This window comes from Rhinolophus ferrumequinum, chromosome 3 (assembly GCF_004115265.2).
Source record: "Rhinolophus ferrumequinum isolate MPI-CBG mRhiFer1 chromosome 3, mRhiFer1_v1.p, whole genome shotgun sequence".
Taxonomy (NCBI): domain Eukaryota; kingdom Metazoa; phylum Chordata; class Mammalia; order Chiroptera; family Rhinolophidae; genus Rhinolophus; species Rhinolophus ferrumequinum.
In genome coordinates this window covers 101,358,556-101,385,968 of record NC_046286.1, presented here as the reverse complement: position 1 = coordinate 101,385,968, position 27,413 = coordinate 101,358,556, and the positions used below count along the sequence as shown (strand labels likewise).

At 46.8% G+C, this 27,413-nt stretch overlaps 1 protein-coding gene across 1 annotated transcript in view; it reads right to left on the bottom strand.

The window, feature by feature from the left end:
• IGF2R (insulin like growth factor 2 receptor) overlaps window positions 1–27,413 on the bottom strand; it is a 100,007-nt gene that overhangs the window by 53,953 nt on the left and 18,641 nt on the right. The window contains exons 2-10 of the mRNA XM_033097012.1: window positions 26,167–26,306; window positions 16,711–16,838; window positions 15,085–15,183; window positions 9,432–9,564; window positions 6,262–6,391; window positions 4,338–4,443; window positions 1,562–1,724; window positions 1,261–1,426; window positions 315–418 (exon numbers count right to left, since the gene is read on the bottom strand). Of these exons, the coding sequence (XP_032952903.1) occupies window positions 315–418; window positions 1,261–1,426; window positions 1,562–1,724; window positions 4,338–4,443; window positions 6,262–6,391; window positions 9,432–9,564; window positions 15,085–15,183; window positions 16,711–16,838; window positions 26,167–26,306 (1,169 nt within the window). The remainder of the gene's footprint in view (window positions 1–314; window positions 419–1,260; window positions 1,427–1,561; window positions 1,725–4,337; window positions 4,444–6,261; window positions 6,392–9,431; window positions 9,565–15,084; window positions 15,184–16,710; window positions 16,839–26,166; window positions 26,307–27,413) is intronic.

The following is a 27,413-nucleotide window of genomic DNA, read 5'->3' as shown; positions in this document are numbered from 1 at the left end:
AAAGAGGAGTGACGTAGTGACAACCCACAGGAAGTTGGTAAGTAAACCCACCTTGCTGGATCTGTGTGCCCTGGGGCATGAGCCAGAATTCAACACAGCACCTCCATCCCAGCAGGTCTGGTGCTGGGCCCACTCCCAAAACAGAGTGGAGGAAAATGCAAACGGGTGTGTGTCGTTGGCAGGGCACTCTTCCCCTAGTGTGGGGACTAGAGGTGGCCACACCCAAAGGAGGACGTCTGACTGCTCCCCGCAGCTGCCAAGAACACACCCAGCGAACAACGCAGAGCAGGGATAAAACCCCTGGGCACACTCACCTGCAGTCTCATTGCACTCGAAGTTTATGACACTCATCCGCTGAAAGCCCGAGCTGCATTCATCGCCTCCAAAATATATCAAGGTGAGGTCTCCATCGGAATATCTACATTTTGGTAACACACACACACGTTTGGTAGAACCAGGGAAGAAACTCGAATTTTTAACTATCTCTACTTTAAGTCCTTGGCATACCATCAACAAATCAGGACTGACACAGAACAGCTCGCTCTCGTGCCAGCTGGGGAAAACGTCGAAAGGAAATGAGTTCCAAATGTACAGGCTTATCGTCCTTTACTTCAAAGTAATAACTGGCTGGAAGAAAGCGCTGAAGGTTTTGCTGTGAGCAGGGAGACTCCTCTGCTCTCCGTTTTGGGTTTTGTACAAAATAAATAATGGCCAAGGAGCACACAGCTTTTCCAGCGGCTGCCACAAACACAGTTTACCTGAGGGATCCCGGACAATACTTATTTTCAGAGAACTACATTTTGGTCATGCTTTTGTGATGGTAACTACCAAGTTAAGGGTCACGAGAATCGCACTGAATGCTTATCTTAGTTGTTTAAAACTTTTAAAAGTAATGCGAACGGCATTTCAGAGTCTCAAAGTGCCAGAGAAAAATGAAAACCCCTCGGAAAGATAAATTTTAAAATACAAAAGCCACATCAGCTATAAACTAATTAAATAACTGCCCTACAGTATGGTTCCTTTCAAACAATGGATTGTAAAGCAAACACTTTTAACAGAAGCACTCTTATTGTCGAGCCAGGAAAAACATCCAACTGTTTAGTGACAAAAGGCAACGTGCCTAAGTCAAGCTGAAGGAATGCTGGCTTGACAGATTTCTGTGCCTGATGGAGAATGGAGGAGGAAGAGGAAGAGGGGAGGCGGTTATGTTTCACAATAGACACAATGCACTTGAAAAGTTCGTGAAGGCCGTATACACACCGGAGGGTTTGATTCTGGAATCTTCCTGCCACTTTGACTTGAGTGAAACCAGGCTTTTTCACTTGGCAAACTGCGGCCTGTTTCCCATTACAGGACTTTCCTTCAATTTCTCCACAGATATTCAAATAAAAAATATATTCCTTTCCATCTGAGGTAGAATAATGAGCTAAAGAAAGGAGAACAAATGAGAAGAGGTTTTGTTACATCCGTAGGGGTTAGAGTTACAGCATTACGTCAGTCAAACTTGAATCCTTTCTCGAAAGCCCACCCTCGTGGCCGGGGTCAACTCAGCCCCGCTCACCTCTGTCCTGCTTGAGTGGCCGGAGATCAACAGCAATGTCATGCTGCTCACTGCTCAGGGAGCAGTTGCTGCTTTCCAGATAATCTCTGTGGCAGGCGTACTCAGTGACCCACTCAACCTCGTAGCGGCAATTGGATTTGGCCGTGAGCTTGGGAATGGTGCCCTATCAGGAAGGGTCGGAAAGGAGCAAAATTAACTTTTGAAAATGCAGCTTAAATGCAGATTTTCCATGCTTCTGAAAAGCTCAAAAGTAAGTTATTGGGTTTTTACATTTTCCTCTCCATGTTTCTGAATCATAATTGCCCTTAACATATTTTGATTATTTGACTTTCTCCATTTACTTGCAACGTGTCCGGTCACTTTCAGAGTCACACTCAAGCTTCATTCAGTGAGCCCACTCTGACCTCAACGCCATGTGACACCCTCAACCTCAGCACGCAGCCATAACCCTGTGAAGGGCGTGGCATCCGTTCACTCCTTTCAATCAGAGGTGGTACCAAGCTTGGGCCAGATGAACCCCCAAACTGAGTGCGAACCGCCGCACATGTGAGCGTCTAAGGGGATGGTCCATCACTCCTTTCCTAAGACTATGGCAGGGGTCTTGGGCACACCTCATCTGTACTCGTATCTGCTCCTTCCCCTGTGGGAAGCCTGGCATCACCCACCGTGCACCAGACTCTGGCAGAGAACTGCTTTTACAAACGTGACTCTACCTTTGGTGTGAACCGTGATAGACACTATGAGGTCACTATTGTTCCCTGGAGGGCAGTGGGAGACACATGTTACTGGCCTTAGTATCAAGCACAGCTGGGATGCTTCTAAGCACCACCACTCTGCAAACATGTACCCAGCACCTGCGACATGCCAGGCACAAGTCCTCAGCGCTAGGTTTGCAAACACACGTCACATGCTAAGTAAGCTAAAAAGTTGCAAGTCCAGCTCTGTCAGTCTCACTCAAAACCGGTGCTTTACCCACTCAGCTCAGGGAAGTCAAGAGCTAAGTGAGACAAGTCGAACACAAAGGCCACACAGTGTACAGTTCACTCGTCTGAGATGTCCAGCAAAGACAAGTCCATAGAGACAGAAAGGAGACTTGTGGTCGCCGGGGCTGGAGGCAGGAATGGGGTGTGACTACAGCTGGGTACAAGGTTTCTTTTGGAGGTGATGGAAACGTTCGCACATTAGGCTATGGCGATGAATGCACGATTCTGTTAATACATACTAGCAACCATTAAATTGTACTTAAAACAAGTGAATTTTACAGTTTGTAAATTCAATAAAGCTTTTTTAAAAAGAACTGTATGACAAGGTGAATGAATGTTTACTAAAATCCCAGCTCCTAAAAGCATGCGAGGAGCCAGCGTAAACGCTTAAATACACTTTCAAGCATTACATTAAGGCATCCCATGTAAGCAGCGCTGGAAATGGACCCTCTAGCTCCACCGATAGCCAATCAGCCTTGTCTGCTAACACCACTAAGTGCTTCATGTCCCAGAGAAAAGAATGCGGGAGGCTCCCAATTCTCTCCACTGTGAGCGTGTGAACCAACTCTTACTGAATGTAAAACAAATAAGAAAGGGAAACACCGAAACCATTGCCAGCCTGGAATGTCTCGTCGGGCCGAAGAGATTTCCATTCACATGTGTAGGTACAAATGGAAAGTATAACCCAATGTTCCTGAACCTTCAGAACTAACATCGGGCACAGGTCAGCCAGCCAGGCAGGGCTTCAGTGAGCTGCCCCCACAGCACCCACACCGCCCTGGAAGTCTGGGCACAACAAATGGAAAGCTGGCTGGGACAGCACTTTCGTCTCTGCATCCCACCACACAAAACAGGACAACCGCCAGCCCGAAACCAGAGCAAATTCCACGTTTGTTTGGGGGAGGAGGAGTATGGCTCCCTAGCAAAAGAATTCCACTCCTCCTCCTTCATTCTATTATGAGAAGACAGAAATAAATTAGAGGAAAGCCCTTCCCTTCCTCCCTGGGGGATGTATCCCTTCCATCAGCACCCACATCTGCTAAAACACTTAAACAACCACCACACGTGCAACGCGTGCGTGCAACACCAGTGGGCACTCGCCCAAGGACAGCCCAGACGGGGCCCTACCCGCGAGGAGTTTACAGCTGTGCTAGAATTGAGTAAACAGCCAGAAGACAGAGTAATCAAGCTGCATGGGAGCTCAGGAGGAGGGAGGCAGCAGGCAGGGGGTGAAACGCTCCAGTTAAGCCTGCAGGAACCTTCCTTCTGGCCATAGTTCTCCTACGTCAGTGCCCCCAAAGTCGGTCACTGGCCTGCACCACTTCTGCCAGGTCTGCATACCATCTGTACTAGTCGTTTCTTCCTATGTTTCTGTACACTAATTAGCTATTTTCACTTTGCCTCATCCTAAATAATAGCCATGAAATCATGTGTTTGGGATAGTGCGTATGGTGTTTCAAATATCCATTCAAATCAGCATAACTATGAGAATTTTAAAAATCTGTCCTTGAGCCACTTACAATCATCTCCTGCAACAGTAGAACAAAGGGCTATTGTACATTCATATCCAGAGGCCCTCCAGGTGGCCTTGAAAAAGCACACACCACGCTTTTCTCCCGGGAGCCCCAGAGTCCATCCCAGGAAGCACCTCTTCCCGGGCGTCCACCGAGGCACCTTTTTATTGCTCCCTAGCGGGACCCAGAGCCGCCACCCTGCCCAGCCCCAGACCTGTGCTCGCAAGCAGCCGAGGTGACAGGCGCTGCTGGGAAGTCCCCTGAAGACGAGCCACTCACCTCCCGGCGCTCCGACGGGCACACAAACGTCACAGTCACGGCTGGGCTGTGACCGGCACAGAAGTCTGGCTTCCCTGCCTCTTCTTTCACATAAGTCAGCACAAGCCTGGATGACACACATTGAGGAAACAGTGTTAACAAAACTATCACTTGCATTCAAATTAATCTGGTGCCCTGAGCATTCAGCCCACTCATTTTGGGGGGGAAGGGGGGAGGCGTTGGGAAGGGTAACAGAATAAAGATTAAAAATGTAAAAGAAGTCATAGTACAAAATAACTTTAATTCATTTCCATTTGAAAAACAAACATTTAAAAACAAACTTCAATGTGTGCTACTTTCTTAAAAAAATAAATAAAACGACCAACATGTAAATTTAAATACTAAGACAAGCTGTTTGAGTAAAACAAACAAAAAAAATGTAAATACTCTAACAAGCAAAACAAACAGCAGAGCAGGTCCAGCATGTTTCTGCCCACAAGGCTGCACAACCACTTCCTCGCTCAACAGCTTCTAAGTACAAGCCAAAGATCATTTTTTCTTAACCTGAAGTTAGCCGAGCGAGCTGGCCGCCGTGGCCTCCCACAGCCACAGCCAGGAAGAACCTGGGGCCACTGGAGGGGGTGCAGGTCTCACTGAGGATGTGCCTCAGGGCCCGGTGCACTGGCCACACAGCCACCAAAAACAGACAGCATGCCTTTCTCTGGAGACAAGCTCGGACGTCCAGTCATTCAATACCCACATTTTACAACGTCCTCTCTGTTCCTCCCAGTATGAAGATTCACCCATTTGACCCTCAGGACAAGCTTAGGGCTGAATTATGCCCCCCGCCACATACACACATACCAAAAAAAAGTCATAGGTTGAAGCCCAAACGCCCAGCACCTCAGCACGTGACTGTATTTGGAGACAAGGCCTTTAAAGAGATGACTGAGCTACCATGAGGTCATTAGGGTGTGTCATCATCCGATGACTGGTGTCCTTCTAAGAAGATTAAGGCAGGGACACACAGGAAGACCACGTAAGGGCACAGAAAGACGGCCACCTACACGCCAAGGACAGAGGCCTCGGGAGGAGCCAGGTTGCTGACACCTTGGACTTCCAGCCTGCAGAGCCCAGTGCAAATACATTTCTGTTGTTGAGGCCACCCAGTCTGTGGTCCTTTGTTAGCGGCAGCCCGAGCAAACTAATACAGACACGCACGCAGAAATCTCCCACACATTTTTAAATTTCAGTACGCTCCAGTGTTTTCCGTGGACAGAAGTGCAATGTATAATTGCAGCCGTGACGTGACACGAGTTACAGACGAGAGCAAGCTGCAACCCGGCGTCTTATCAAAGGCCCCTGGAATGGGGACAAAAATCAAAATCCTTGATCCCAGTTCAGGCTGTGGTCATGTGTGGACCACTGGAGGAAAACATCCCTCTGCCGAGTCAGGGTACAAAGGCGGGAGAAGAACATGTGTCAGTAGCACAGCTTCCCATGAGAAACAACCACCCCCCCTGGGAACTCGGGTGCCGCCGTGCCCCAGCCAGGAAGCAGAGCTCACGCCCTGGAAGGAAGCCAGCAAACTGCCCTTCCTGCCTCTCGCCCTCCAGAGGATGGTGTTTACGAAGAACAGATAAATATGGACACAGCATCGACTTCACGGTGACTTGCCATGGAAGATATCAGAACACACCTTAAAGCAGTTGTCACTTAGGAAGCGATACACGTGTGGACATGGGCTGGATCAAGACAGAGGTTTTCACAGCTCTACGAGACACGCGATTAGAAAATCAACGAGCCCACCAGCCTTATGGGGCTCATAGCGAGGACCACAAATTTTACAAGCATGTATGAAGCGGTCATTTTACAGGAATTCTCTTGCAACAAACTGAAAAGCCAGGATCTTGCTGAGGAGAACAAACAGCAATGGCAGACTGACCTGTCCTTGCTCACCAGCTTCAGTCCCTCCTTGGGCTGGCCGACGTCAAATGCCTGGCCCCCTGTCACCAGGCAGGCAGCAGAACCAGTGGGACAGGCCCGCAGCTGTGGACTGGAGTCCCGCAGTGAGTCTGTAAAACGTTACACAGGACACTGAATCAGATGATGCGTCAGGAGTGGTAACCATGCTTAATCTTAGGCCCAGGGTCCCTTTAAAAATTTTATCGAATTTTTTTTAAGTCGCCGTAAGTAACATAAGGTAATAGAAGTTTGGAAATAAGAAGGAACTAGGATCACATCCCATTGGAAGACCTTGGACAAGCCAGTGACCTCTCTGAATGTAAGAAATTCGTATAGCACCACCTGCCTGCAGGGCTGTGTGGGTGTGTGGGGAGAAGGAACGCAAGGTATTCACGCTGCACCTGGTCACACGAGGTGCCCAATGAACAGGGGATCTTGCGCTCATCCTAGTTAAGGAATGCACCTCCCTTCTAGAGAACTTCAGCATTATCCCCTTTCAAGCTGTAAACAGACCAGAAACTGCGGGCACTCCATGGATTCGTGGGCGAAGGTGAGTAGAATTGTGGAAAGAACACACAGACGGTTCTGGGTTCAAATCTTAGACCCACCACTTACTTCCGCTACAGCTTTGGTCTAACGACACAGCTCTCATGGCCGGTGCCCCACCTCACAGGTTTGGGGGAGGAGCAAGAAAAACAACATACTAAGTGTGTCAAGAGCAATGCCCGGACTTTACAGACTACCGGCCGCAAAAGCCATGATTATTGCAGCTGTGCTTCCGGTTCCACTGCATCGCCATGACACCACCTGATGTTTTATCCATCATGGGGTTTACTTGTTTCATGCATCTTCTTCCACTTGACTATATGCTCCAGCAGAGCAGAAGCTTCCGTGTGGTCACTGCTATCACTCAGTTCCTCAATTAGTGCCTAGCACATAACAGGGGTTCAAAACTGAGTTCCCCCACGAGTGAGTAAACATCACCCAGCATGCGTTTTAACTAAAGCCTTATCGATCACAGCTGGGAGGGTCACCACATCTTCGCCAGTTTGCCGAGAGGAGCCACAGGCTGATGGAAAGGACAGCGAACCTTATGGTCTCAAGCCTGTACTATGAAGTTGCACCAACGGGCAGTTTCAGTCCATACCCAGCTGTGCTGTGCCTGCTGTGGGCTCAGTGCCCTCACGGTGACACACGGACAAGCCGCTTGACTTACAGAAGATAAAATGTGAGGCAGGCGCCCCCCGAGGGTGCAAAGAGTTAAGCAGACAGCAGGAAAGCCCCAACTGTTCCTGAGCTTTGGAGGGTCACCTTCAAACGTGGTCCAAGGCTCGGGGCAATTTCCTGGGAATGGAGAATATCTGGGCAAAGATCGGGGCACCTCTAGTATGAACCAAAGTCACTGACGTACAACTCGAATTGCCAGTCAATTGGAAAGAAAAATACTGTCCTAAGAATATACCCAGTGAATTCAAATAATCCCTGAAATGATAAAAAGACCAGGAATCTAAATGTTTTCTAAACTAAAATGGCATATTATTTTAGAATTCAATAATCTATAAGACTCTTCAACTTTATAATCAAATTTGAGTTATAGACCCATTTAAGACCAAGACTTTGTCTACCTTTTTCCAAAAGAATACAAGCTGTCCTTCGAAGACAAAAGAATGACGATAAAAAAAACCTGGAGGGGGATCAAATGTATGGTGATAGAAGGGGAGCTGACTCTGGGTGGTGAACACACAGTGTGATTTATGGATGATGTGATACAGAATTGCACACCTGAAATCTATGTAATTTTACTAACAATTGTCACCCCAATAAATTTAAAAAAAAATTAAATTAAATTAAAAAAATGAATAATCTGAAACAAAAAAAAAACCTGACACAGAGCAGCCGGTCGGCTCAGGTGGTTAGAGCCCAGGGTTCGTAACACCAAGGTCGCCAGCTCAATTCCCACATGGGCCAGTGAGCTGCACCCTCTACAACTAGATTGAAAACAACGACTTAACTTGGAGCTAATGGGTCCTGGAAAAACACACTGTTCCCCAATAAAAAATTTTTGAAAATTTAAAAAAAAACACCTGACATACAAAAATTTTAAATGATCACTGGCCACTCTTGGCGAACCATGTATGTGGTACACTCACTTTTTAAAACAGTTTAGAAATAATAAACAAAATGGTACATAATGTGTATGTATAATTTGAAGAATAACTGTAAAGCAATATTCACATACTTACTACCCAACAAGACCCTCATGTACTGAGTTTTTTTTTAAATTGTTTTTCCAAGCGTCTCTAAGGCCAAAGTCCTATATGCTGTGTGAGAAATAAGAAGGTAAAAACTAAAACAGAAAAAACGAAACACAGAAAAAGGATCTTTTTGTTAGTTAATTACGAGCAAGGTTTCCTCGTGGCACAATCACAGCAAGGCAGCAAGGCAGGTGGACAAGTCCCGGCCTACAGGACTAACAATTCATAGCCCTTGAAAGAAACACCAAGCTAGGTTCTAGAAATCGCTGCTAGAACAAGCACGGGCTCAGTAAAACTTCTCATGGCCCTTTATAGATAAAGACCTTGTACAGCCTTCAGTTAATTATCAAAGACACCCAAGTTTCTCACGCCACCTTCAGAGAAAGCCAGGTAAGAAGTCGGCCCAGAATGAAATACACGTTGTGACCGAGTGCCCAAGGACGTTGGGCATCCCTCTCTCTCTTTGACTCAGCCTGCAACTCAAAGCCGAGGGACTTGGGTACACACAGCTGGCTAGACACTCCTTCACCCCCCGCCCCCCAGGAACTCCGACTCCATTCTGCTCCAGCCACCCTCAGCGCCCCAGCACACCAAATCAATCCACTCTCCCCCATCTCATTGGAAGTAAGATTTACTGGAGAATCTTGAAACCCAAAGTGTCTGGCAGAGAGAACACACTGGGATGGACCAATCGTTCGAAGGGAATTTGCAAAGGAATCAATTTACTGGGGGCCAAGGGCTGGGTTGTACACAGAGAATATCTTTTGGGACAAAAACCTTCTCAGGGGGCTTTGTCAGTGACCTGGATATCCAAGGAGGTGCATACAGGGGGGAGAACACAGGCTTTGAAACCTTCTAAGACATGCCTCACGCCCACGCCCACCCAGGTTCAGACCTATGTCTCTGCAAATGTTGATGAACAGAGACGTGTCGGGATCAGAGTCATCCACCAAGTAAGCACCACTAATTTTGATGAGTGGATTTAAATCATGCTTCTTCAACTCTCCATCAAATGCATAGCACGGAACCTGGAAGAGAAGAGAGAAAGAACGGTAAGTCTTCAACACACACCTTCCTGGGGCCAGTGGCTCAGCAGAGCCTACGGCCGATGTCACGTAACACTGGTCTCCAGGGCTCAGGGCCTATGAGGCTGTGATGTCCTCTGACAAAGCAAAGGCTGACGAGCGCTTCAGCTGCTGCACAGTTAGTTCTCTCCTCACCCACGCCAGGCCTCTGCTTCTGCAGTCATCATCGCTCAGGGGCATCCTTTTCCCTCACCATGCAGGAGTACCAACCGCCTTATAAATGTCCTCCTTTGTCCCTCTGCCCCCTCGGCTGTCATCCCAGAGCTGGGCGATTTACAGCAAAAGCCCCTGAGCTGTCCATCCTCATCATCTCCTCCGCTTCCTCCCCTTCTGTTCACTCCTGAATGCAGTCACGGCAGATTGCTGTCCCCACTCCGCCAAAACCACTCCAGCCAGGCCCCCACCAACCACAGTCAGATCCGACGCTCACTCTCAGCCTTAGCTTTCCCTTTGCTGGGCTCACAGTGGCATTTGATGCCACCGATCCTCCCGTCCTGGCCCAAACCCTTTCGTCACTGTGCTGCCTGGCCCCCCAGTGGCTCCTGGTTTCCCTCTGCCCACTACCTGCTCTTCCTCAGCTTCCTGGAACATTCCCCATCTTCCTTCTAACTAACTTCAAACGCAGAGTCTCCACACCTGGCTTCTCAGACCACGTCCCCGTCTCCACTCAGGCCCCGGGTGATCTCATGCATTGCGTTCAATACCCACCGCTGGCTCCCAAATGCAAGTCTTTAGCTGGGACCTTCCTCCCGCTCCAGACTTAGCCAACCACAGCAGAATCTGTGTTTACAAACAGACTCGAGACAAAATGCTGTGTCCAAAATCTGGTGCTGACATTTAGGATGACCATGAGGCCATCTAACCTCTGTGCTCAGGGTCCCCATGCGTCCTGTCAGTAATGGCTTCACAGAGCTGCTGTAGGAATGAACAGGTTAAGACGTGTAAAGCTCATGGCACAGCCCCTGGCTGTACAAGTTGGTACAAGTGTTATTTGTTGTAGTTGTTATTTATCATTGTCACTCAGATACACAGAAGGACCTCAAATATAACATATTTCAAATAGGACTTCAGTTTCTCCCCCAAAACCTGCTCTTACCTCAGTGCTCCCCATCTCAACACGGTGCCATCCCTCGGCCAGTTGCTCAGGCCAAACCCTTAAGGTCATCCTAGATCCTACACATTCCACATCCCAACCGTGGATTCCACCCCCAAACCAGATTCTGGATCTACTCACTTCTTACCCTTGTCAAACCACCATAATCTCCTCTTGCTGTAGCCTCTTTGAACTGGTCCCTGCTTCCAGATTACAAGCCCCCTACCCTGCAGCCTATGTCCCCACAACCACCAGCTCCCCTGCTCAAAACCTACCAATGGCTTCCATCTCATGAAGAACAAAATCCCGTCGGACGACTGCACGCAGCCTCACGACCTCCGGTGCAGCTCAGCCCTGCGGAACCTGCTGCTCCCCTACCTGGAATGCATTTCCCAGATGTCCACATGGCTCTCTCTAAACCTCGTCCAGGTCACCTGCTCAGTGAGGCCTTTTCTAACATGGCGCTCTCCACCTCTCCCTGTGCCTTGCCCTGCCTTCTTTTTCTTCACAGCACTGCTATGCATTACCAGGGACGGCCACGGGCTGAGCTGTCGCCTTCCTCTCACAAGAGTGTACACTGCCTGGGACAGGGCTGTGGCACTGCTGTAGCCCTGAGAAGAGCTCAGGATAATGCCTAGAGCCTCACCTCCGTTCAGTCACATATGAAGACAACTTCCTCCTCTGGGCATCTAGTCCACCCTTACTGGGCTCTCATTTATAACCTCTCATCTCTATGAACTAATGGCCTCTGCTTTCTAAAATGTCAAGAAACCCATTACAGTTGGCAAAGTCCTATGCTTTAAAAGTTCTGCCTATTTCTGAAGGCAACACATTCAAGCCCCGAGATGTGTCCAAGACTAAAACAGGCCCCGGTCACCTACTTACCACCACCTACTGCTATGTCTTTATTCGAAACACCCCTGAAAGTCTTGCTTCCAAAATGATATACTGGCATCATTTTAATCGCCCCTGCAAAGGAACAGCCTAAAAACGCGTATTTTCTGCAATCATTTCAAAGTAGTCTGCTTCATCATCTTCTATAGATAATTTTCCTAAAATTTAGTCTTTTGGATTGCAGCTATTCACAGGCATGTTTACAAAGGTTAACTGCTTAATATTTAGCTTTCAGATTTTTCTTAGATGCTATCAACCTGCAGGAATGCTCTAACCCAGTGACCTTTTTCCCCAGTCCTGTGTTCCAAGATTTCATGGCGAACTAATGGATTACATCAAACAACTGACACCTCCTCACAGCCTCAGGGAACACATAAACTCATTCCAACCAGATCCTCAAGGCAAAGCCCCCAAGGCCTGTGCTGCTGATCAGACATCCCACTGACAACCGAGGAGCTTGGCACGTCTGGCATGACACACGCAAGGCCGGCAGGATCTGAAGGCCAGATGCCAAACCTAACACTACGTCCCACCCGAGAGGCAATGAAAAGAAAAGGAAGGTATTCCTGCAGGCCATCACTAGGTTCTAGTGAAAGTAACCAGTGTCCACAACCCTGCAAATTGAAGGCCTGTCCTCCCCCAACAAGGTAATACAGAATCACTAACTTGAGAGGGGAGCGACTCCGCTGACAGGTTAGAATGGGAGACAAGCAGCACCTTTCCCGGCCACACAATGAAAGCCTCTGAAAGAAAAGGGAGCAAGCAGGCTGGCCCATGGCTGGAGGGAAAGGTGGGGCCCCACTTGAAAGAACTCGCAGTTCTGAACCAGCTCAATTCCACCAAGAGGCCTGAGGGATTCCAGGAAATGAGGCCACAGACACCCAGCACAAGGCAGTTAGCCACCTCTGGCCGGCTCCCCACGCCAGGAAGGACTGGCAGACACACCCAGCGCAGCGCCCCACACAACTGGAGTGTGCCTCGGAAAGGCAGTCCAGGCTCCAGGGGGAGGTCCTCCCACTTCCTGCTCCACTGAGCAAAGCAATGGAAACATTCATGAGAGCAGGGACCGAGCAGCCGGGGGAGGGAGGTGGTTGCCAGCTCCATACTCCACACACTGAATCAACCTTGTTACAAAATGCTGCATGTATGTTAACCATATTTATGTAACTCGGGTACGTTCTGAATTTTCTGTGTTCCCATGAGTGCTATGGTAGGGGACGTCTGTCCACAATGTTTTAAAGAAATTATTATCTAGATAAACCCTACCAGAATCCACCGAACAAGCATTATAGCGGTCGTTTTAAAAGGCACTGTCTGGAACTACCACGACCTTTGCCCATCAAAGCATTCTAAACCTGACACGGCAATACTAACAAAAGAAATGAGGAGACATCAGTCAGGTGTGCAAATCGAGACTACACCAACTCTAAACCAAATCTGGATTTTTTTTTTTTTTAAGGAATGCGGAGTGTTTTACAAGTACATAAAACATTTAACGTAATTTTTTGAAGTTATACCATAGCCTGTGGGTGTAATCAAATCCAACTGAAGACAGAGAAAAGGGAGTGTGCTTTATTATGACCTGCTAGCAGATCTGCTAACAGGGTCGGCAAGGCTATTTTAGCAGCCATCACGCTCGTCAGTTTTTTCTGTCTAATGTACCTACACCGAAGGCAGAAAGAAATTCAGGTTGTGAACAGATATGCCCTCCACACCTTTAGTCCAAGGGCTCCTGAAACCAAGAACCCTTTCAAGACGTGATGAAATTCCTACTGCTTAGCCCACAACAGGCCGTCAATAAATGGAAACTAAATGAATAAAGCCCCAGCTGCTGACGAGAGCTAGAGATGATCACCGAAACTGCAACATTGCTCAGGCATCTTTAGATCAGCTTCTTCTAAGAGAAATTAAATGTCAGTGTTTTGAGAAAAACAGCTATACCTCCCTACTCCACTCCAAAAAAACAATTTAGAACACAGCATACTTCTATAAAGGGCCACAGAATAAATATTTTAGGCTTTATGAGTCACGTAGGTCTCTGCTACATATTCTTCTTTGCTTTTTTACAATCCTATAAAGATGTAAAGACCACTCTTAGTTCTGGGGCTGTACAAACACAGACCACGGCAAGATTTGGCCCACAGGCTGTACTTTGTAACTTCTGGCCTATAACATAAACAAAAGGGGTCGGGGGGGAATAACTCTTTCTTTCTTTCTTTAATTTGGAAAGCAAATTTTTCCCTAGGTGATGGGAGACAAAACTGTCAGTTTAGCAAAGCAAGGGAAGAGGACAGCCGCTCAGTTGAACCAGAAAAAATGGGTCTCCCGATCAGGTTGCAGAATCAGGGCCCAAGGGAACAGCCGTGGGGCCTGGAAAGGCCTGGGGTCTCACGGGGGAGCGGAATGCAAACCTCTCTGCAGTTCTGAGCTGCTTCTCCTGCCACTAACTGTTTACTGGCGAACAGTTCAACCTCCGTTTTAAAATTTAGTTTAAATTTGACACCATCTCCTAAATTCTCCTGTCATTTCATTAGGCCTTATTTCTTTTCACCCTTGAAGCTTTTTCTCCTTGACTATTCCCTATGCTCTTTCCTGGGAAGCATTTTGCCTTCCCCTCCCCCTCATCTCACTGTCTTGTCTTTTGTAGACTGCCATATTTGAAAAGTCATTTATTATTCACAATTTAATTTGGTTTTATTTTTTCAAAACAAATGTCTTTTTTTGCCCTTCTTAAACGATATTATCTCTTTTTGCCATTAGTGAAAATGACTCCCATTTGGCAGTTCCTAGCTCCTAAAAGAGCCTTTGAACTCAATCCTTCAGAACAGAAAACTAATGAAGAAAAGTGAGAATTATGAACCCATGAAGACTGTCTAGATGAGCACAGGAAACCACGTTTAAGACCCGGGTGGTGGGAAAGGAGAAGCGGCCAAGGGAACTGCCGTCTGCTCTCCTCCATGGCCAGGCCAAGTCACGTGACAGAACCAACTGCAGAGCCTCTCATCTAGGGGACAGGATGCTTCATGGATCACCAACAAGGACTTGACCAGAGAAAGAGTGGAAGGAACAGTAACAGTCCTTCAGTCTCTGCGGTGAGCTGGCAAAGAACTGGAGGGCTTGAATTCACAATCCAGAAGCCACCCCAGCACTGGGAGGTGGCACCTGTAGGCAGAGTGAATCATATACTCCCCAGCTCAACCATGTTGCTTAGTCACTGAGTTGCACAGCACCAGAAACCAAGAACTAACTTGCCTTACGTGGGTGAGCCATTCTATTTCGGTCACATTCTGTGATATTTTAAACGCCCTGTCCTAAAAATAAGGGCCATCCAGCACAATTTTAAAAATTAAATCACATGACGTGGAGTTTAAAAGCGAAACAAAGATTTCCACCCCAAAGGTTTGTGTCAGTATTTCAAACCTTAAGGGCCCCAGAATGTACTTCACAAGCATATAAGCTTGAAATGCCCTTGTTACCTCTTTATTAGCTTTAAATATGTCTTTCTTGCAGGCTGCAGTAGTCCTCCATTCAAAGTAATGCACACAGTCTGTTGCAGTTACAAATTCAGGAGTTCCCTATTAAAAATAAAATAAAAAGTTATCATACTACATATTGTAAAGTTTTCTTCTTTAAAGTTAGAAACAGTAGAGGCTAATGAAAATTTTTAAAGTAGCAACAAGGGGGTGGGGGGTGGGTGAACCCAACTGTTCTAGTTCAACAAGGTCATGACGAAGTTCCCAAACCCAAAAATTCTGAGACAAAAGCTGCATGAAATCATGTTGGAATTTTAGTATAATCGGGCCAAAACTGTTCTACTGCCCCAACTATGCAAGTACAGTAAACTCATGGGAAGTAATCCTCAGAGTCCTTCTCTTCTCAAACTCCAAATGTTCTCTAAACCAAACGCTAACAAAATCAAAGCCAGAAAATGTGACCTCATGTTTCCTGTAAGCCAAGGGAGGAGGCCCATGCAAACCCAACCGAGATCCTACACCAGTCTCGCTTCAGACGTCCCTGTGCTGGAAAGCAGCCCCTCCCGACAGACTACAACCAATGTTAACTCCAAACTGAACCACAGACAGCCTTTCTGGGTGGCACACAACATGGCGAGAATTTACCTCTATGCTCCCATGTGCTAGTCTAAGGAGTTTTTCGCCATTCTGGTTCTTTTATGATAAACACAGACTTCTTGAAGGAAATCAGTTAAAATTAAAACAGCAGCTAGCTTATTCAGTAATGCAGACCTCCATATTTCATATTACTGCACAGATTTTTTCCCCCAAGGTCTCAGGGTAGGCAATAGTGCTGTTGATAGCCTGGTCCAAACTTAATGTAAGTTCTATTTTTAAAGTTCCTCAGATGATACACTGTGAGCCTGAGGATACAATAGTCACAGCACCAAATTCTAAAATAATATTTTAAAGCAATCTGGTAGCCACATGAGTTTCACTCAACCTGATTTTTCTAAACATTTGAGTTCTTACTCTGATTAGAGAACATTCATAAGATCGGTACACAAATTGCCTTTCCTAAAAGCTAGCAATTATTTACTGAAAGTCCATTTCTAAATAACAAGGATTAAATCAAAAAACCACATACAACATGCAGACAGCGAGAACAATGATGGCCCCTTTCAACACTAGGAATACCCAAAAAGGTGGGGCTCCCCATTGGCCACTGGCAAAGGCCTTTCCTAGACAGAAGTCCGTCTCTCCAGTTTAATGTAAATGAGGAAAGAAAAACATTTAAAGAAAAACACACATACACATTGCCTAAAACCTATCAAAATAAAACAGTGAGAGAAGAAATTTTAAAAAGAAAAAAAAAATTTACTCCTACAACATAAACATTAAGCAGTATTTTAAATTGTAGTTTTACACAGGATGTGCATCAAGTTTCACTTAAAAGTTGTAACTACAGACTTAGGATTTTTTACTTATTGGTTCTTAATGGTGATGGTGATTTGGTTGGGGTTTCTGTTTATCTGTTTGTATTTTCGATTTTGCTCCCTTATTCTTCCTGGAGCATCACTGTATCAAAACTTCCCACAGGGCAAACATTTTTAACCAAATAAGGACTATACAGTGTCTCTGAGGACTCACCAGGGTTTTCCCACACAGGAACGTGATGCTACTCTGGACTCTATGGCCTCTGCTCTGCTTCACATCACAGTCCACTGTTGTGTTGAATTCCAGAAGAGTTCTGGTTGCACTTTTCAAAAGAGAGTCACCTATTTGGAGAGGAAAGAGTATGACCAAGCTATAAAATACTCACAACCATAAAGCCATTGCCACGCATAAGCAAATTAAAAATGGCACTAATTCATCTGAAAGCTTATAAACTTACAAACCGTCCCTTCCCCAGAATTCTCCATCTCAGGAATAGCATCCCCATTCACCCAGCTCTTCCAAGCCCCAAACATATTCTACAAAGTCCTCTCTCTCATCTACTACATTCAACACATCAGAAAGTCCTATTGGTTCTACCTCCATCTCAAATCCACCCACATCTCTCCATGTCTATTACTACTAAAACGACTATCATTTCTCACCTGTACTCTGACCCCAGCCTCCTAATTGGTTCCCTTGCCTCCACTCTTGTCTCATCCCTCACCATACACTCTGCCCCAACCATCTTGCACCAGCAGTGTGATCATCAAAAATATATATCAGAACCTATAACTCAGCTGCTGAAATTCTTCAATAACTCCCCATCATAAGTGTTATAAAATCAAAATTCTTTAGAATGGCCCAAAAGTAGGGTGATCATGTCTCAGTTTGCCTGGGACGTTACTGCAATAACCCAGAATAAAAAAAAAAAATCTATAAAATGTCAATATGGTGATGGTAGTTGGCACAGGAACAGAATAACTGACTGCAATAGAGACTAGAACAGAGAGCACAGACATTTGTGCAAATCAAACTTTAATGTGACATACAAGTAATATATCAGATCAGTGGGCAAAGAAGCGACTGTTTAATAAATGGAACTGGAAACAAAATGGCAATCCATATGGGTAAAAAGATAGAATTGGATGCCCATGTACCACCATATATAAAAATCAACTCTAAATGGATTAAAGATGTAAATGTCAAAAAACAAACTTTAAAACTCTTAGTAGAAAATATAGCTATCTTTTAGATCATTATGTAGGAAAATATTTAAGATACAGCAGCATTAACTACAAAAAGAACTGATAAATTTGTCTTGCTAAATTTAAAAGTTTATATTCATCAAACACTAGCTTAACGAAAACAGAAACAAGTTATAAACTGAAAGATACACAGAGCTGGCAAAGCACTGGCATTAAGAATGTATATATATATATATATATATATATATATATATACACACACACACACACATACACATACACTCACACACAAAGAAAATTATAATTCTAGGAAGTAAAAGAAAATGAATGACCTCTGAGTGAGAGAGCTCAAAAAGAGGAGAGAAGAAGAAAAACACACACGTAGTCAAGATATGGTAAACTTTAATGTCAAAGGCAAAGAAAAAATTCTAAAGCTTCTAGGAAAAAAAGAATACGTCACATGCAACAGATAGCTCAATATAAAATGGACAAAACATGATCAGACAGAAGAAAAACATGTGTCAATAAATATATGAAAAAATGTTCAACATCATGGGTGAACAAGGAATTGCAAATCAACACCACATGGCATACCAATTACCACCATTCCATTGACAAAAAAATTTAAATACCAAATGTTAGAGGAGAAGGACCAGAGCTCTCCAACATTGCATGGCATTATGCCCTACAATTGAACATTCACATATCCTGTGACCTAGCTATTCAGCTCCTAGGTATATACACAAGAAAAAGAAACATGCACACATATATAACGAGAAGCAAGTGGAAAGAACATCTCATGTTCTTCACACTAGCAAAAACCTAGAAACAACCCAAACAAAACCTAGAAACAAGCCCACCAACAGAAGAGTGGATATATTAACTTTGGTAGACCCACACAGGATTACATAGGCATTAGAAGAAATAAACTACGGTAAAAGGTAACAACATAGTTGATTTTACCAATATAATACTGTTGTTACCACTTAAGTCCCAAGAAAGTTAAAAACATCACATACACACACAGAGACTGGGGTGGGGGTGGGGGGAGGGGAGAGTGAGGAAGAGAGGAAGGAAGGAAGGAAAAATTTAATTTAAATAAAGGATATGGGCTAATAATTATTTCCAGTGAAGGCACGTAGAGGTACGGAGGAACACATAGATAGTGGCTGTCAAATACCTAACTTTTGTTGGAGACATGGTTCGTTACATTATCCAAAACAACTAATTTAAAAAACAAAAAGAAAAAAGGTTGGTCCACAGATTAATGATGAGTGCATATCATGCAGTCAGGATTATATGTGGTCCAATTCAATACATACATCTGAGATCTTTAAAAGGGGAAGAGAGAGAAAAGGAAGAGGGATGAAAATTAAGATGCCAATTGGAGAAAGGGTAATGAGTTTCAGAGCTGCCCCACATCATCAAGCTAGACAGTACAGCAGTCCTTTGTCCTGCCTGCCTACGTGCAAGGGTCTGCCTGAAATTTCCGAGGTCTGTTCGAAAATCTGTCTTCGGTCAAAGGGGTACAAAAGCCCTGCCGCTGCTCCGGGACCGAGGACAGCGGCCTGTGGACAGCTCCCGTAGCCCCGCCCACAGTGGGCAGGCCTAGGGCCGGGAGATGGGGCGGGGCTTTGGTGCGCTCCTGCAGCCCTGCGCTCCAGGAGACGCTGAGGGCTGGCGAGGCTGGTGGGAAGCGGCGCGCGCTGCGGTCACAAGGGGGCGCTCACGGACCGCAGCCCCCCCAACCTTGAAGACCCTCCCCCACGGCTCCTGTCCCCCACATTGCGACCCGTTCCGGCCCTGTGCCCAGAGCTCCTGGGGCCTCCTCATAACTGCTGAGCCCACCCTGAAAAGGAAACAAGAAGGTCCCTGGCCTTGGGCCGAGAGGGATCCAGCCGAGCTCTGCCGCCGCAGCGCGGGGCACCGGCATCCCTCAGCATCAGGCCCCATCGGCATCGCGCCTGCCCATCCATCTCGCCTTCCTCCTCTGCCCGCTCCGCCCAGCGGCCGAGACCGGCTGCCGACCCGGGCATTCCGGGAGAGGCCGCAGCGAACCGCGGCAGCGAACCGCGGCAACCGGCCAGCCTGGCCGTCCTCCCCGGACAAGAGCCGGGCGAGGACTGCGGGGCGGCGGCCAGCACGCCAGGCCCACGGCCAGCTCCCGAGGACGGCGCCAAATGGGCTGGGCCGCGCTCGCCGGGCCCGCCAGACCGCGCCGGGTCCTCCAGACCGCGCGCCGGGCCCGCCAGACCACGCTCTCCAGGCCGGGTCCGCCAGACCAGACCGCACTGGCGGGGCCCCACCAGACCAGACCGCGCCGGGTCCTCCAGGCCGCGCTCTCCAGGCCGGGTCCTCCAGACCAGGCTGCGCGCGCCAGGACCGCCAGACCGCGGTCTCCAGGCCGAGCCCGCCAGACCAGGCCGCGCTCGCCCAGGCCCGCCAGGCCGCGCCGAGTCCTCCAGACCGCGCTCTCCAGGCCGGGTCCGCCAGACCGCGCTGGGTCCTCCAGACCGCGCGCTGGGCCCGCCAGACCGCGCGCTGGGTCCGCCAGACCACGCGCTGGGCCCGCCGGACCGCGCCAGGCCCGCCAGACCGCGCGCGCCAGGTCCTCCCGACCACGCTCTCCAGGCCGGGCCCGCCAGACCAGGCCGCGCTCGCTGGGCCCGCCAGACCAGGCCGCGCTCGCCGGGCCCGCCAGATCGCGCCGGGTCCTCCGGACCGCGCCGGGCAGCGCGCGCCAGGTCCTCCAGACCGCGGTCTCCAGGCCCGGTGCTCCAAACCAGGCCACGAGCTCCAGGCCCACCAGACGGCGCTCTCCAGGCCGGGTCAGCCAGACCAGGCCGAGCTCTACAGGCCAGGCCGCGCCGGGTCCTACAGACCCTGCGTACCGGGCCCGCCAGGCCGCGCTCTCCAGGGCCCGCCAGGCCTCGCCGTGTCCTCCAGACCGCGCTCTCCAGGCCCGCTCCGCCCGATCAGGCCGAGCTCGCCCGGGTCCACCAGAACAGGCCGCATTGGCGGGGTCCCACCAGACTAGACCGCGCCGGGTCCTCCAGGCCACGCTCCCCAGGCCGGGTCCTGCAGCCCAGGCTGCGCGCGCCAGACCCGCCAGACCGCGGTCTACAGGCGGAGCCCACCAGGCCAGGCCGCGCTCGCCTGGGCCCGCCAGACCCAACCGCGCTTGCCGGGCCCGCCAGGCCGTGGCAAGTCCACCAGACGGCGGTCTCCAGGCCGGGCCCGCCAGACCACGCCGGGTCCGCCAGACCGCGCGCTGGGTCCGCCAGACAGCGCTCTCCAGGCCGGGCCCTCCAGGCCGCGCTCGCCCGGGCCCGCCAGACCAGGCCGCGCTCGCCAGGACCCGCCAGACCAGGCCACGCTCTACCGGCCAGGCCACGCCAGGTCCTCCCGACTCTGCGCACCAGGGGGCCCGCCAGGCCACGTTCGCCCGTACCCGCCAGGCCAGGCCACGCTCTACCGGCCAGGCCTCGCCGGGTCCTCCAGACCCTGCGGACCAGGCCCGCCAGGCCGCGCTCGCCCGTACCCGCCAGACCAGGCCACGCTCTCCAGGCCAGGCCGCGCCGGGTCATCCAGACCCTGCGCGCCAGGCCGCGCTCACCAGAGCCCGCCAGACCAGGCCGCGCTCCGGGCCTCCCAGGCCTCGCCTGCAACCCTCGGCGTCCCCGGCCGAGCCCAGCCGAGCTCGCCACTCGGCCTCGCTGAGGCCGCAAGCCCTGGCGATCCCAACCTCCCGAACGGCCCCAGGGCACACCGCACGGCCCCCGGGCCTCGCCAACACATCCATCAGAGCCTGCCAGGCAGGCAGACAGCCCTCTCCATGCTAATCACCAGTGTGCTCGAGCAAGGCTTCCCTCGCTACCCACTCTCCCGTCTAATATCGTGTCGTGACGTTCAAAGTGGACTATCACATCAGTTGTTTCGCCAAATTGAAAAAGAATCCTCTCTACCCAGATTTCCCTCCAGCTACTGCCTCATTTTTCTGCTCTTTATATCAACACTCTTTAAAAGAGATTTCTATTCTTGCTACCACCGATTATCCCCTTCAGATACTGCCCCTTGTCCCCTGCACTGGCTTTCCCCCCAAGAGCCACAAGACTCACTCCCTCAGCTTCAAGTCTTTGCTTACATGTCACTTTCTCAGCAACACGTACCCCACTTAATATCCCTGAACACACCCCTGAGACCGCCAGCACTCCGAACTCTCCTTCCCTTTCTTTTTTACAGCACTCATATTCTAATATACTACTTAGTCATTGTTGTTTTTGTCTGTAAGCTCCATGTGAAAAGGGATTTTTGTCTGTTTTAGTGACTGATTCATTCAAGTATTTGTTATAAATAAATGAATATTAAGTGTTTGCTGTTTTAAAATATAATTTATTCATATATATTTTAAGATGTGAATTAACCAAGTAAATCAGAATAAAATATACAATTTATTGAACCATCCCCATATGGTTAGTTGTTCCAGCATATCTGCCACACTTAATGCTACAAAAAAAGACTGTACAAAAATCTATGCACAGTACCAACTCCTCTATCTATTAGTAATATTTACAAAAGTAGGTTACAGGAATATGTTTTAAAATTTAGCAGATATTGCCAGACTATCAGGAGAGACCATAAATGGAACAAAAACACGAATTATATCTAAAACTCAACCAGATATCTTAAAATATCCAATAGAATTGTATCGTTTTAAGCAAATAATGAAAGAACACAGGGCTTAAGAAGATATTTTCACATCTTAATAGTGAGAGATGCAAAATTCAAACCAGTGGTCACCCTGACGGCTGTTGTAGAATTCTGTGAGCGCACATAGGAGCCACACAATATAAGTATCACCTAAAGTAAGGGCCAGGCTTCTGAGTGAATGAGGTCACTTGACACAGCGACTATAATCAGATTCACTGTGTCCTACCCAAGTCACCAACAGGAAGGCAGCCAGAATTCCAGGCTTTGGTGGTGAGTAACCTCAATTAACACTTTTCCCTAGTGGGCACATTCCCTCAGTTCAATGGGCTGGTAACAGGCTTCCTGAAGTGGACATATAGCTTTTAAATCTCAGAAAGATTAAGTTAAAACCATAGTTTTCATATTTAGGATGTCAGAAGGAATGTGAACATATTCAGCATTTTCACAAACTTGCCATGTTTAATGTTATAACTCCAGTTCAAAGGTTATAACTGAGCAACTGATTTAGACTGTGACACGATATTAGAACATCCAAGGGAATTTCAGGTTCATCACATTTATGTTTAAAGTATTAAATATTTATAAGTTTAAAGTATTACATTTTTATTAGAGCTTAAGTTTTAATTGGCAGTTCACATATCTGAAGTACTTTAAAAGGGACTCAAATATATAAAATGCATAAATCATTTAAAAATGTGAAGATGATTCAACTAGGTTGTAAATGAAACCAAATGTTGTTCACAGGCCTGATAAAAATGAATGCTAACCTCTGATATAGCTAACAATATCATTTGCCTAAGAAAGAACTAACTAATGTATGACTTTTTTTTAATCAAAAATAACGTAACATTATTGTAATATTATTTAAACCAAAGCTGGGGTCTTATTATTCCTTTCTAAGTATAAAAACTGCACTTGTGGGCACTATAAAACTCACATCAACGATTATCTTCCCTAAAGAGTTGCAGACAACCATCCTCCTATAGCAATACATGAAATGCCCGTTTCTAGGCTCCTTGTCAGCGCTCTATGATGTGATACAACCATTTAAACTTCTGCCAATCTGATTACAATTTGCGGAAAAAAATGAATTTCATTTTTGCTTTGATTGGCATTTACACCTGGCTTACTAGTGAAGCTGCACTGACCATCAGGATTTGCTCTTTGCAAAAGGCCTGTTCTTAGACTTTGCCATTTTTCTCCCGGGTTGTTTGTCTTATCGTTTATTAAGAGAAACTCTTAGCTCTTCTAGATTATATTTCTATTTTACTAGGTTTTTCCCCCAATGTCCTATTGTCTTTTCACTTTTAATATAAGTGTTCTGTAATTTCTGTTATACGATATGGAGAAGTCTTGAGATTGTTTGCTAACAGATAAAATAGCTAAATTATACCGAAATTTTTGGTTATACATGAAGTTCTCATATCTATTTGAACCTAGTGCCATACTAACTCTCCTGTGCCTCTGATTAATCGGGAGTTTTTGTGGCTGTTCTCAAAATTCACATTTTTTCCCTCTCTAGAGAGTTCATAAGGAGTTAGTTTCTCAGGAGTTCCGATTTCCCGTCATGGTTCCCATTTTAGCTCTATACCTGTCTGAGCGCCTCTATGACTCTCAAACAACACAGCCCTAAATAAGTACACAGACTCTGGAGCTGGCCTGTCAGCATTCAAATTCATAGCCATGCAACCTCTGGCAAGCGGCTTATTCATTTCATGTTTCAGTGTCTTCATTTATAAAATGATAGTCTTTGCTTTGAAATTACTTACTTCCAAAAGTTGCTGCATGGATTAAATGAGATATTTTACTTAAAAACACAACACCTGGCACATAAGTGCACAAGAAATTTAGTTATTATTTTGTTATAAAACTAAATGTGTAATAACAATTTTAGTTATTTCCATTGAATAACACAAATTAGCAAAATTAGATCCGATTCAAGATTACCTGTGTGCTAATATTAATGTCACTGTCACCCACTCACACTAGTTTGCTTTCTTGAGTTGAAGGACAGGGCAACCGTGGACAGTGCTAAAAGTATTCACCACCTAGCAGACTCCTCTCCCTTTGGAAGTCTGAAGCTCTGGGAAACGTATCTGTCATGTGTGTCTGGGAGTAAAATGAGATTGGAAACTGCTGGTTTATGTCACCATCAACCTGTAACTAAGCTTTTAACTCATCTAGTTACCTTCAACCTCTCAAGACACTTTAACCACCCTCTGTTCTTCCATTAGGCCCAGCTTTCTACAAATGCATTTCAGCAGATCACCTCCCCCATTACCATCACAAAGAATCTAAAATGAATCCACTACCAACGCCAGAATGTATCAACTCTCCTGCCTGGCTTTCAAAGTCTACCTAACTTGGTCATTCTCAAATTTTGTCCAGCCATGCCAACCTCACAAATCACCCTCCGAGTGACCTGTCTGCATCTAGTATTGGTCTATGTTACACTAGACTAGACCAGACTACCACAAGCTAGAAGACACACTTTCATTAGCCAAAAATACTATAGTTAAGTATTACAATAAAGTCAATAAGAAAACTACTCTTCCTCTTTCTGAAAACCTGAGCTACATTAGCCAACAGGTCCACTTGTGGCCTCTCTCCGTGAATCATCAGAAAATCCCAACCAGGAAAACGGCAATCTCACTTGCAAGTTTTTTAAGTATATCGCAAAATAATAAAATTTGTCTGACCCAAGAGTTCACAACAACCTGGCGCTTCCTCAGACCTCTATCCTGGGCTGCAAATCCCTCTTACCATGTTTTCAGTCCAACAGTCTCCTTCATGGGAAAGAGGAAAACAGAACAGGAGTTGGGCCTCAACCAGCAGAATTTGAAGACCTCCCTCTCCTTACTCTAAACATGACTTGCTAGAAAGCTCTTTTAACTATGTTGGGAATTTCCAGTCAAAATGACAGGCAGAGCTACTACCATTGGAGCTGCACCTCCCAAAGCCAATCCCCAGTCACGCGCTGTCTCCACTGCATGACGGTCCCATGAGACTTCACCAAACTGCCTTGGTCAAAGGTCACTACTGACATCCATGCTACCAAATCCTAGGACAACAGTGGCTGCTTTTATGTCTGCCCCACATCTATGTCTTCATGGAGGCATCTGCCCCTTTCCCACCCCACATAACTTGGTAGGGCTGTCAGCCCGCTTGGATCCATCATCCTCACCAGAGGAAGGGATCCTGACCCCAAAGGAGGGCATATGGGGAAATAAAATGAGCCCTAGAAAAGGTGGACTTGCACTTTTTTCCCTGGGACTGCCAGTCCTTAGGACTATTGAATTGTTAACGTAAGCCTAAAACCAATGGCCATCTTTGACCCCATGTGACTACAGGCTGCCTGAGAATCAAACCACCACAGAAGAAAGCAGAACGTTACAAGGGAGAAAGGGACTGGACACTAGAGGAAATGAGGTGAAGGAGAGAGAGAAGAAAAGAGACCATTTAAGAAAGAGATGAGAAGGCAAAGCTACATAGGAAACATCCTTCTATATCACTAAACACAAATGCAAATAATTCTTTGTAATGATTGACTACATAGTATCCACTAGCTGGAAGTAACCTAATTTGATCTCATGGTGGACACTGAAATTATTACCACTTGTAACTATTATAAAACATAAAACGTACCTTTTGGATTACAAGCAAATAAAATTGTGTAGATAGCTATATACACAGAGTCATTTTTTGCAAAATTGGGATTCTTCACATCCAGTAATTTACGGACAGATTTACTTACCCACGGAACGATAGCTGTCTGTCTTCAAGTCGTGCACACAAACAGCACTTGATGTCCCACACTGGGCAATACCCACATTTCCGCAGACGTTGATTTTATAAAGCATGTGATTTCGGGTATCAACAGCTTCCCAAGTATAACTAAAAAGGAGGAAAAACAATTTGTCACTGTCACTGATCTGCCAATAATTAAACTTCTCCCGTTTTACATTCAAGCCACATCTGCTTAAGAGGACCACAACTTTCATTAAACAAAAATACTGAAGTCAACTACGTATGTTAAGTTGAATAGAAGCCAGGGCAGAAACCACTAAATACCACCCTGCTCTGGTTCAATCCGCCCTGAAGCCACCTCAAGACTCAGCGATGATCAAAATTTTTTAAATTCTACCGTTAACTTAAGAATATCAACCCAGATAAGTAATTGCTCAAGAGTCATATGGATATAAGACAGTAACTGATCTGATCACACTGGAATGCTGAAAAGTCCAAGGAGTGTTTTTTTTTGTTTTTTTTTTACTTTATTTATTTTATTTAAAAACTAGTTGTGGTATGAAAGACAGTTCTACTTCTGGTTTTACCTTTTACAGCTACAGTTCAGATTGGAGCTGATAAGATGAGGTTGTGCAATGAGTGCCTGACTATCTGACTCAAAATCAGACTTTTACTTTGGGTTGACCCACGGTGACAAGCATTTTACATACATTAACACTCACTGTCTGCTCAAACTTCTGACAAAGTACCTATTGACTAATTGCTAATAAATCAATCTGCATAGTTGAGACAAAATAATGGCTTCTCAGTTCTGTCAAAACAAGTATTCTCAATTCTCCACTGTGGGAGAATGTTTCACCCATTTTGCAAACGGGGCCATTTCCTCAGCCAGGGGAGGGACAGGAAATGAGGAACGTGACTAAAAAGTTCCCTGCGAAATGCAAAGATACTGTGTTAACTCAATGGAATTGCTGAAAGGAAGGGCGAGAAATGAACTCAGAACCCCACAGCAGGCAGCCTAGCCGGGAGTCGTGGCGGGCCTGGGGGAAGACGCAAGGTCACCACTGGCGTTGCAGGAGCTTTCCACCCGCAGCAGCATCACCTGGATGACAGACGGCATTCTCTCACTGAAGGAGCAGTCCACTCCCCAGGGCTGCCCTCCCACTGGGCGTCAGGGATGACTGGGCATAAAACTCCAGGCAACACCCCCTCCGGCCTCGAATGAAGTCTCCCCAGGAGCCCCTCCAGCAATGC